General features: G+C 39.0%; 1 protein-coding gene across 4 annotated transcripts in view; it reads right to left on the bottom strand.

Annotated features, from left to right (window-relative positions):
• Window positions 1–12881, bottom strand: part of AJAP1 (adherens junctions associated protein 1) — a 456256-nt gene that overhangs the window by 48532 nt on the left and 394843 nt on the right. For 2 of the 4 annotated variants that reach the window (XM_077458283.1, XM_077458280.1), the window contains one exon: window positions 8817–8949. The exons of 1 other annotated variant lie outside the window; for it this stretch is intronic. In XM_077458283.1, the coding sequence (XP_077314409.1) occupies window positions 8877–8949 (73 nt within the window). In that variant the 3' untranslated portion in view covers window positions 8817–8876. Of the gene's footprint in view, window positions 1–8816; window positions 8982–12881 lie in introns of all 4 variants that reach the window. One more of the 4 variants, XM_077458281.1, reaches the window with a different exon arrangement.

Below are 12881 nucleotides of genomic sequence, written 5' to 3'. Positions count from 1 at the left end.
AAAAAAAAACATTGTGGGAATCTATCCCTCCACTTTGCCACAGAAAAAAAAAAAAATTTTCATAAAGTTACACTTTAATTCTCAAATTGAAAAGTTTATAAACTAACGATAATGTTTACAATGGTATTTAATTAAAAAAAAAAAAAAAAAAATTCAGCCAAGTCATACCTGGCAACAACCATATATTGGATGGGCACGATAAAAAAAAAAAAAAATTGGGCATAAGTGGACCACATCTGTCGGCATATTCAGCAAATAATCGGAACGCATCTATTGTGCCCTACGAGATTTCACGCTTTCGATCCGGATGCCAAACAGTTGGATCCTTCAGGGATGGCCAAATGTGTGCATGACCAACTTGGACGAAATCCCAGATCCTCCGTAGGCCAACTGAGCAGCCATGATGACTGCTGCCGCGAGGCCAGTGTTAGCTTTCATGTCGGCGGTAATATTTCACAGACTTCGCCTTGATTTTCTCTTAGACCCTCAAGTACAAAAAAAAAAATACGCCTTGACAGAAGGAGAAAAACAGCAAACAAAACAAGCATGTCTCCATTCTTCTCAATCAGCCCCATTGTACCGTGCATACAGCCATAACCCGACAAATAAATGCTTGTCTGACTCATCGTAAAAAATACAAAAAAAATCAGCAGACAAATAAGCTGACCTTGGTGTACTTAATGGACTTCCCTCCACAAAAACAAGGTTAGATACAAAAAAATGGTTAACGGAACCGCGAGCTAAATATATAAGTAAGATGTTTTAATATTCCTAATTGTGGAGGTAACATCAATACAATGTATAAAGCTAATGAACATTTATTTTGTATTAATGAAAACATCTTGTTATTTCTTATTTTTCAGCTATTCGTTGAACATGAATTTGGAAAAGCAAAAAAAAAAATAGCAATGAAGAATAATGCTAAATGAATGTATTTTGAAAACCTTGAAGCAGCACTAGGCCCTAAAGTTGACCCTGTTTAGGTATACATGGTTTGGTTTTTATGGGGGAGGTAAGGCATGAAGATAAATCAGGCTTCCCCCATGCACAGATATCCTCAAGTTGGCCTCATTTACTTATATAGGGCTTGGTCCTTCTGGTTTCTCTCTTTTGTCAGAGGAGGGGCATTAAAAAAGAGCAGACCTCCCTAGTATATATCTAGCTTTCCTGAAGTTTACCCCATTTGATTATACATGGATTGGTATTTATAACTTTCTTCTTGGACAGAGGTGGGGCACGAAACAGATTAGGCTTCCCTGGAATACCCACCTCTCATGAAACTGACCTCATTTATTTATATAGGGCTTTGCCCCTTTGGTTTTTCCTCTTGGGCAAAAGGTGGAGCATTTCATAAATCAGGTGTTAGGGAAAGGGCTAATAGAAGAACTGGCAATGTTGTCAATATCCATCATGGGCGCACCTGGTGAACTTCCGTGTGCATTGGCGCACACAGCACGAAGCAGTGCACCTAGATGCGACGGTGAAAACACAGGCAAACGCGCTTGCTCAATAACATGCACACGGTGTGGCAGATGCGGTCACCCACTGGCCTATTTAAGCCTGCTGCTGTGAGCACTACATTGCTGGATTATCGTCAGCTCCCCCATGTTTCCTGTGCTTCTGTGTACTCTGACTCTTGGACCTCCCGTTATTCACCCTGCTTGCCTTTACCTGCTTATTCTGATCTCCTGGCTTGTTCTTCTAGCTCCCTCTGCTCCATCGCTTTTGACCCTGGCTGGCTTGCCTCACGGACTCTGCTCCCACCAGTCTAACCATGTATGACCCCGGGCTTGTTAAGGTTCTGCTATCTGAATCCATCTCTGGCTGATCTACCGTGTATGACGCCTGGCCTGGCTCTTGGTTCTGTTCACGGTCTGCTCCACTGTCAAAGTACACCTGGGGCCACCCAAGCACACCTGTCCTATGGTGCATCCTGCCTGTTCCAGCTACCTTTCCGGTGAACAGCTAATCAGACCTCAGTAACTGGCAAACCGTGCTTTTTTGAACCCTCTCAGCACCTATGCCTCACGCCTGGTATGTGACATCAGGCTTCCCTGGCATACCCCGCTCTCCTGAAGTTCACCCCATTTGCTTAAATATGAATTGGTCTTTATAGTTTTCTTCTTGGGAAGAGGTGGGGCATTAAACAGATCAGGCTTCTCTGGTATACCAAGCTTTCCTTAAGTTCACATCATTTACTTATATATGAATTGTTTTTTATATATTTTTTTTCTTGGGAAGAGCCTTCCCTGGAATACCTAGCTCTCATGAATTGGTCTTTATAATTTTCTTCTTGGGAAGAGGTGGGCCATGAAACAGATCTGTCTTCCCTGGAGCACGCAGATCCCATGAAGTTGGCATCATCAATTTATTTAGGACTTGCTTTCTGTCTTGGGCAGAGGTAGAGCATTAAGCAAGCAGGCTTCCCTAGTATACCTACCTCTCCTGAAGTTGACCTAATTTACTAACATAGGGCTTGGTCCTTTTGGTTTTTCTCCTTGGAAGAGATGAGGCAATAAACAAATTAACCTTCCCTGGTATACCCCACGATCCTGAAGTTCACTCCATTTGCTTATTGATCGTTATATTTTCTTCTTGGGTAGAGGTGGGGCATAAAACAGAACAGGTGTCTCTGGCATACCCAGCTCTCCTGAAGTTGAATTTATCATTTCCTTCTAGTCAGAGGTAGGGAACGAAGACAGATTGGGCTTCCCTAGTATAGAAAGCTCTCCAGAAGCTAACATAATTCATATATATATGACTTGGTCTGTATAGCTTCCCTCATGGATAGAGTCGGGGCATTAACATAGATTGGATTTTGGTTGACACATACAGCTCTCATGACACTGAAGTCATCTACTTACATACATTATGCCTTGGTCTTTATAGTTTTACATGTAATATTTCACTAAAGGAATCCTTGCTTAGACCCAGTTCCCAGATGTTCTCCATTAAACTTGCCAAGATCTGTGATAGGTTCCCTTTAAATTAAAAATTCACCAAACCAACACTCTGTTATCAACCTGCCACAGATCTGAAGCCTGGTCCTCCGTGAAAGGCATTTGGTGGTGACGGGAAGTAGACATGCTTTTAGCAATCCTTTTTTTTAAAATGTATATTTGCTTTTCATGCTTAAAATTCCTTAGAACAATGTAAGACTTTGCAGGTTCCACACAAGGTATACAACATATTGTATAAAATCAAAACTGTACATCATATACACAAATTTGCAAACATAAAAATTGTAACAAATATATAAAAATGTACATAATGCAAACTGTGAAAATCATTATAGCTTGAAACATATCATAAAATAAATAATAATCAGGGTTAAAAGTTCTATATATCATAAAGTACACAAATATCATAACTGTACCTGCCATTTATACATACAGGAGGTAGCCATTTTGCGACGTGAACCAATCTGCAGCTTGACAATTTGCTAGAAATTAGCAACCTCACAGGAGCATTAGGAACCAAAAAATTGGTTTCGTCTATGATAGGACACGCTATCACTAGAGAAAGGAGGCAGATATTGAGCGCGCTGAACCAAAAACCCAGGTTTATGACTTTGTTTGAATCTAGTCATATGACAGATATATGAAGCAACTACCTATCCACTAAGAGATGGCCTGTGCTTCATCTACAAAGGGATGGCACCTATCCCCCAAGAGATGGTGATCGTAAAATTTACTTGTGCTTCATCTACATCTACAAAGGATGTCAACTATCACCCAAGAGATGGCCATCATAAAGTGAACCTGTGCTTCATCTACATCTACAAATTGATTTCACCTATCCCCCAAGAGATGGCCATCATAAAGTGAACCTGGGCTTCATCTACATCTAGAAAGGGATGTCACCTATCCCCCAAGAAATGGCCATCGTAAAGTGAACTTGTGCTTCATCTACATCTACAAAGGATGTCACCTATCCCCCAAGAAATGGCCATCGTAAAGTGAACCTGTGCTTCATCTACATCTACAAAGGATGTCACCTATCCCCCAAGAGATGGCCATTGTAAAGTGAACCTGTGCTTCATCTACATCTAGAAAGGGATGTCACCTATCCCCCAAAAGATGGGCATCGTAAAGTAAACCTGCACTTCAAATACATCTACAAAGGATGTCACCTATCCCCCAAGAGATGGCCATCGTAAAGTGAACCTGTGCTTCATTTACATCTACAAAGGGATGTCACCTATCCCCCCAGAGATGGCCATCATAAAGTGAACCTGTGCTTCATCTACATCTACAAAGGGATGTCACCTATCCCCCCAGAGATGGCCATCGTAAAGTGAACTTGTGCTTCATCTACATCTACAAAGGATGTCATCTATCCCCCAAGAGTAGGCCATCGTAAAAGTAAACCTGTGCTTCATCCACATCTACAAAGGATGTAATCTATCACCCAAGAGAAGGCCATCGTAAAGTGAACCTGTGCTTAATCTACATCTACAAAGGGATGTCACCTATCCCCCAAGAGATGGCCATCGTAAAGTGAATCTGTGCTTCATCTACATCTAGAAAGGGATGTCACCTATCCCCCAAGAGAAGGCCATCGTAAAGTGAACCTGTGCTTCATCTACATCTACAAAGGATGTCACCTATCCCCCAAGAGATGGCCATCGTAAAGTGAACCTGTGCTTCATCTACATCTACAAAGGGATGTCACCTATCCCCCAAGAGATGGCCATCGTAAAGTGAATCTGTGCTTCATCTACATCTACAAAGGGATGTCACCTATCCCCCAAGAGATGGCCATCGTAAAGTGAATCTGTGCTTCATCTACATCTAGAAAGGGATGTCACCTATCCCCCAAGAGATGGCCATCTTAAAGTGAACGTGGTCTTCATTTTAAAGTTTAGAAGTAAAAGCCCTGCCTAAAAGCAGGCACCATAATATGCCTTCTGTTGGCTTTATTGCCCAAAAAAGTATTTTCTGTGACCATTTGATTTGAATGGTTATGCTCTACCAACTGCCATCCTCCTGTGAGAGCACCTCTACTGGCCACTGATACATTCTCATTGGACATTGGAATGGCATTTGGCGGGACTTAGCCACGAAGTCGGAGGAAGTCAGACCATGGGCGAACCCAAATCAGATAAGATCATCCAAATATTATTTCTGGTTATTAGCGGGAAACATTTTAATTTTAAATGGAGCAAAAGGTTCACCTTAAAAAGTCACCGATATTGAAGTTAAAAAAAAAGTGCAGCAGAGAAGATGAACGGGTGGAACTGGATTGCCTACCCATGTCTGTTCCCATGCTGTAATGTGGAGTGTTAGCACTTGGTACGTGGCTCCCATGTAGAAGAGCCTAAAAATTCAGAGGCTGACAAGATAGTGGAGCTGTCGCCCTTAAAGGTTTCCAACATTTATCTTTTATAAATAATATTTTATATTATGATGATGATAAATAAATAAATATAATATTACTATATAATAATAATAATAATAATAATAATAATATAGACTTTTAACAGACTATTTAATAGAATAAATATGTATTAAAAATAATAATAATAATAATAATATTAATAATAGACTTGCAATTGATGATTTAATGGAATAAATATTTATTTGTATTCCTATTCTTTTTCTTATTCTTATTATTCCTATTTTTCATCTTCTTAATAATAATAATAATAATAATAATAATAATAATAATAATAATAATAATATAAATAATAATAATAGACTTTTAATGGATTATTTAATGGAATAAATATATTATATATTATTACTATATAATAATAATAATAATAATAATAATAATAATAATATAGACTTTTAACAGACTATTTAATTGAATAAATATGTAATAATAATAATAATAATAACAATAATACTAGACTTTCAATTGATTATTTAATGGAATAAATATTTATTTGTATTCCTATTCTTTTTCTTATTCTTATTATTCCTATTCTTCTTATTAAAAATAATAATAATAATAATAATAATAATAACAATAGACTTTTAATGGACTATTTAATGGAATAAATATGTATCACTATTATCATTGCAGGAGGAATGTACATGTGCTGTACATCGTAACAAAACCCATGGTAAGAGGATAAATGGTAGCCTCAGCCTGGGCTCCAGCCAGGCTACGACCCAACGCATTTCGTTCTGGCTGAGGCTGCCATTCCTCTGCTTACTGTGGGTTTTGTTACAATGTATGGCACATGGACATTCCTCCTATTATACTGAAGCTTGGAGCCAAGACAAGCTCTGTTCCTGGCCCCTGCACTCATAGCTATTGACCCATACCCCTAGCCTGAGCAGCCCCCACACTTTTACTATTGGGTCACATTATTATTGTTATTAATAATATTGATATAGTACATGTTTATTTTATTAAAGTGTAAGAAAACCCTCTTATCGTTTTCAGCCAAGGAAGCTGCCATCTTGGCCTCTGTTTAATCTTCAGCTGGCATGATGCGGCACACGTGATGAGTTATGAGACTAGTCATTGGATGGTTTCACAGTTTGGTGGGGAGCACAACCAATGTGACAGTTACATTCCCAGCATGTGGCGGAAATGTAACAGTTTTTTGAAATGTTGGGTTTACTTCTGCTTTAAATAGTCCAATAAAAGTATTTGAACATAACCGATGTGTTTCGGGGGGTCTCAATATCCCCCTTCATCAGGTCTTGAAAAATATTGAATGGACAGTGAGGGAGAAAGGTGTGAAGTTAGTCATGTGATGCTTGCCGTCAACCACCTGCTGTGGCATGGCGACTAGTCCCACAAGACATTTGTATTTAACCACTTCCCATCCCGCCCATTGTCAAATGACGTCCGCAGACGGGATCTCCCATCCTGGGCGGGCGTCATATGACGTCTTCGGCTTCCCGGCAGTATAGAGGAGGAGCCAATGTGTGTGTCTGGCTGTCATGAAGCAGGAATGTGGATCTGTGTGTGTGTGTGTGTGTAAACACACAGATCCACGTCCTGTCAGGGGAGAGGAGACAGATCATGTGTTCCTAGTATATAGAAACACCATTCTGTCTCCTCCCTTAGTCAGTCCCACCCCCCCTACAATTGGAATCACTCCCTAGGTAACACATTTAACCCCTTGATCGCCCCCTAGTGTTTAACCCCTTCCCTGTCAGTGACATTTATACAATAATCAGTGCATATTTATAGCTCTGATTGCTGTATAACTGTCAATGGTCCCAAAATAGTGTCAAAAGTGTCCGATCTGTCCGCCATAATGTCACAGTCACATTAAAAAAAAAAATCGCAGATCCCCGTCATTACTAGTAAAAAAATAATAATAATAAAAAATGCCATAAATCAATAACCTATTTTGTAAACGCTATAACTTTTGCGCAAACCGATCTATATACGGTTATTGGGTTTTTTTTTTACCAAAAATATGTAGAAGAATACATATCGGCTTAAACTGAGGGAAAAAAATAATTTATTGTGATTTTTTTTTTTTTTTTAAACAAAAATATGTAGAAGAATACATATCAGGTTAAACTGAGAATTTTTGTTTTTCATTTGGGATATTATATTATTATTATTATATTATATTTTTATTATATTATTAGGGATATTATTATAGCAAAAAGTTAAAAAATATTGTGTTTTTTTTTCCAAACGTGTTGCTCTTTTTTATATTATATTTATTTATTTATATGTATGTATTTTATTTATATTTATATATTTAATTTTTTATTAAAATTTCATTTGGGCACAGTGTAGCATGACCGCGCAATTGTCATTCAAAATGTTACAGCGCTGAAAATTGGCCTGGGCAGGAAGGGGGGTGAAAATGTCTGGTATTGAAGGGGTTAATTATATATATATATATATGTGTATATATATATATACATATATATATATATCTATATATATCTATATCTACATCTATCTATCTATCTATCTATCTATCTATATATATATATATATATATATATATATATATAGGTATATATATATATATATATATATATATATATATATATATATATATATATATATATATATATATATAGGTATATATAGGTATATATATATATATATATATATATATATGTATATATGTATGTATATATATATATATATATATATATATATATATATATATATATATATATATATATATACACACACAATTGTATACCTCTCTAGCGCAGACTCCATTATTTTCAGCATGTTTTCTAAGCCCTGGTGAAGGGGGCTTCAAAAAAGAGGGTGGGCTCACAGACTTTTATTGAACTGTTTAATTGGATACAACACCTTTTGGACTCTTTTCAACGCAGTTAAAGCTCCGCCATCTCATCAAAGTGCCAAAACTTGCCAAAGTGCCAAAAATTGCCCCGTCCTTTCTTGCCTCCTTTACATTCATATTAGCCAATTAGCCAGTGCTAGGCCATTAGAAATGTTTGGGAGGCAATGCTTAGATAGAAGCTTACGATACTACCCAGAGGTGTCGAAAAAACCAGGCAGGATCCAACCAAGAAAGGCTTGGGCCGTGGCTCCAGATACATGCTCCTCTGGGGAAACCCTTTACTTTGTACCTGCAGTAGACGTAGCAGAGCCTCTTTTAAGGGAGCAACCATCGGCCAGCTTATCAATTGACCAGGAACGAGGAGCCACCACCAAGCAGGATAAAACGTGGCCACCAATATATTAGTTCAGTTCACAAATGGCTACTTCCCGTCGTTAATTTTTCAAAGTCATATTTTTTCATAAATCCTTTTACAAAAACAGTCAAAGGCTGTGTGGTGCATTTTTTAAAAAAAATGTTTTGGGTTAAAAACTCTGTTCTGGAAAAAAAAAAAAAAAGCAGTACGTACCAGTAAACTGAAACATGGCGTCTGCCCTGCCCTCAAGGAAGAAAAACAGACTTCAGCCAGTCAGCAGGAGATTTCAAACCATTTCTCAGACACAAAGGCCACAGGAATTAGGTGCCGATCAGAGGAAGTAGGTCTGCAGCGAGCAGAAAAGAGGGCTTGCGCGTGCTGGTACGTAACACAAAACAAGCAAGCCTAGTCAGGCCTGCTGCAAAAAAAATAGCTAATTAAAAGAAACATGCTCTAAACCAATGCTTTATTGACAAGCTGGCCTCTTTGCATATATTTGATTATTTTTATTTTTTTTTGGTTCCAATTTTCAAAGGCACATAGAACATTATTCAAATTTTCAAGGCACATAAAGAAACAAACTATGTTTTTTTTTTTTTAAGTAATGTGATTCTGTTGCTTTTTTCCCGTAGGTTATATAGCCATTTTCTATGCTGTGGAGCAGACGTGTTGGGATTCATGTATCAGATATTAATGGGTTTTCTCACAAAATTAGGTAAAACGGTAGTGCTGGATCCCTAGGGTTGATCAAGATCAGGGGGCTTCGGGGACTGTGGCCATTGGGAGTAGAAGAGGTCCTGACATCAGTGGGGAAAAAACACTTCTTTGGTGTCTTTGGGAGGAATTGTGCCCCATAGTTGGTGTTAATGGGAGGAATTGTGCCCTTTCGTTGGTGCCATTTGGCCCAATTGTCACTTTTTTTGTATTTTGTACACGTTTTTTTGCACGTATGACTGGTAGCGTGTAGGTACTCGGGCCCGCCCTGGAAGTCTTGGGAGGGAGTGGACATAGCCTTCTGGCTTAGTTCGCCCTCTCTCATGGGGTCTCCCTTCGGGGGGAGCCCCACCCGAGTAGTTGGGAGGGTCTGTTTCGACAGACCCTCCAGAGAAAGGAGTGCGTCTGATTTTGGCCAGATGGACCAAGTGTAAAGTACCCAAGTCCCCGTCTGGAGCCTCACACCCCGGAGGACCAGGGCAAGGCCCTCTGATTTTAGAGGGCCTGTGTACATCCGTTGCACATTTTCGTGTTTCACTCCTTATGCGTGTGCACATTTTTTTTGGCACCGGGTGACGTTTTTGAGTGTGTTTCACACGCCATGGGCTTTAAAAAAAAAAAATTGGGCCCAGTTGGTGTCATTGGGAAGAATTGTGCCCCATCCATGGTCTCATTTAGAGGAATAGTGCCCCATCATTGGTGTCAGTGGGAGGAATCGTGCCCCTTCATTTTGGTCAGTGAATGAAATAGGGCTGGACAGCAAGCGAAGGGCTTCATCAGGTCCCTGGGTCACAGTTTGGAGATCACTGATCTAGATTTTCAACCAGGGTTCCAATGAATCCTGGGGTTCCTCCAGATGTTTCCAGGGGTTCCTTGGGTTGTGGCTAATTAGCGTTCCATTTGATAGTGACTACATAGTTCCTGGGCCAACACTGTAAGGATTGCAGTCTTCCTAATGACCACCGATGCTTGAGTAAGGACAGAGGAGCACCCGGTGTCTAGAATAAGGAAACTCTTGATGAAGAATAGAATTGTCCTTTGGAGGTAAATCATGTACCTCCAATAAACAACTATACTCTTCAGCAAGAGTTTCCTTATTGCGCACACCAGATGTTCCTCTCTCTTCACAAAATTATCTTCTCAGCTGAAGCCACATCTCTATCGAACCAGCAAGGTAGCAACCCATATCTCCAATAAGAGATCAACACCATCATCATTTAGTATCTATCATGAACCATTCTACAGGTGCAGCACGGTCTCTAGCTCAAACTAATGACCACCAACGTAAGGGACATTTTTCCCATTGGGCCACAATGAATTTGTCTTACCAGGGTTCCTTCAGCTGTTACTGATTGACCTTCCATTTGATGGCATTTGCATAGTTCCAGGACCAACACCACTTTGCAAAGCTAGCAATATAATACCAATAATCTTTTTAGCTGCCTGTAATAGTTAGACTTGTGCACAATGGAAAATTTCGTTTAGTTTCGGTTCGTTGTCATACGTAAAATACATCATTTCGTTCTGTTATATTCGTTATGTTACTTTAATACGTTTTCGGATAATTAGTTATTATTCGTAGAGTGTCTAATTAATTCGTGTGCATTCATTGAAATTCGCTATTTATGTATGTATAGACATTCGTGATAATGATTCGTAGTTTGGAAAGTCGTTTGTTTATTGAATCTTTTAACACACACAATGACAACGTCTCTTCTCCTCGGCTCAAATACAATACAACACCCGTTCTCACTCAGTTCTCAGGAATGCACTTTGCCAGTAATCCAACCTCCGACACAAAATTAATTAGCTGATTGGACTATAAGATTTACTTTGAGCTGAACTTTTGTTTCATTAGATCTTTAACCACTTTCAGACCGGACCAATTTGCTGGTCAAAGACCAGACCACTTTTTGCGATTCGGCGCTGCGTCGCTTTAACTGACAATTACGCAGTCGTGCGACGTGGCTCCCAAACGAAATTGACGTCCTTTTTTTCCCACAAATAGAGCTTTCTTTTGGTGGTATTTGATCACCCCTGCGGTTTTTATTTATTGCGCTATAAACAATAATAGAGCGACAATTTTGAAAAAAACGCATTATTTTTTACTTTTTGTTATAATAAATATCCCCCAAAAATATATAAAAAAAAATTTTTTCCCTCAGTTTAGGCCGATACGTATTCTTCTACATATTTTTGGTAAAAAAAAATCGCAATAAGCGATTATTGATTGGTTTGCGCAAAAGTTATAGCGTTTACAAAATAAGGATAGTTTTATAGCATTTTTATTAATAATTTTTTATTATTATTTTTTTTTACTAGTAATGGCGGCGATCAGCGATTTTTATTGTGACTGCGACATTGTGGGGGACCCATCGGACATTTTTGACACATTTTTGGGACCATTGTCATTTATACATTAATCACTGCTATATAAATGCAGTGATTCCTGTGTAAATGACACTGGCATTGAAAGGGTTAACCAGTGGGTGGCAGTGTAGGGGTTAAGTGTCCCTAGGGGTGTGTTACTAACTGTGGGGGGGTTGGGCTTTCATTTAGTGAACACTGATCTCTGCTCCAATCACATGGAGCAGAGATCAGCGTCACTAGTTGCTAGGCAGAATGGAGAAATGTTGTTTACACAGCATTTCCTCCATTCGGCCGCTCCGTGAGACGATCGCGGGGACGCCCGCGGCGATCGAGTCCGCGGGTCCCGCGACCGGACTCACGGGGGTCCCGACCAGCGCGGGAGCGCGCTGCCGGCGGCGCGCTCCCGATGGCAGGGTGGCAAATTTAAAGGGACGTACATGTACGCCCATTTGCCTGCCCGTGCCATTCTGTCGACGTACATCGTCGTGCGCTGGTCGGCAAGTGGTTAAAGAATTACCGAATCATGTTGAATTCATTCAAATTCATTCAAATTCATTCGTTATATTTCTTTCGTATTCGTTGTTATTCATTATTTTTTTATTCAGACATTCGGATGCATCCGAATGTCCAAAAGATGCAAAATTCGGCCGAATTTCAATTTGTTACGAAACGAATTGCACAAGCCTAATAATAGTTGTAAGGGACATTTTTCCCTTGGACCCCTAATGAATTGGTATTCTATTTTAGAATTCTGAAATTCTGAAATTCGGATTTTTGAATATTCAAATTTATGGATTTTTGGATTTTCAAATATTTGAATTTTGAGATTTTAAATTTTCGAATTCATGAATATTCTGGAAAATTCGTTAAACAGGTTTTCGTTAATTTTTATATTCACAAATTTTTCGAATTTCACTACAAAACGAATTCGGAACACATGTCTAGTGTGTGTGGCATTCACTCATGATCACTGACCAGTCCTATTGGAAGCCATGGTGCAGCCATTTTTATTTTGTGAGCTACATTATTGAGAGCTTTTCTAGGGGCATAAAATGTGACCTATGGTTCTTTTCGATATGAAATGTTTTGTTTTCGGTAAATTTACAAGCTGCCATGGCTTAGCTGACAAAAAAACGAACAAAAAAACGAAACAATACATTTATTTTGTCGCCGTCAATGCGCAGTCAATATGGT

Source organism: Lithobates pipiens, unplaced genomic scaffold (genome assembly GCF_037356315.1).
Source record: "Lithobates pipiens isolate NorthernLeopardFrog02 unplaced genomic scaffold, aLitPip1_a1.2 Scaffold_27, whole genome shotgun sequence".
NCBI lineage: Eukaryota > Metazoa > Chordata > Amphibia > Anura > Ranidae > Lithobates > Lithobates pipiens.
This window is presented reverse-complemented; position numbering and strand designations above follow the sequence as displayed.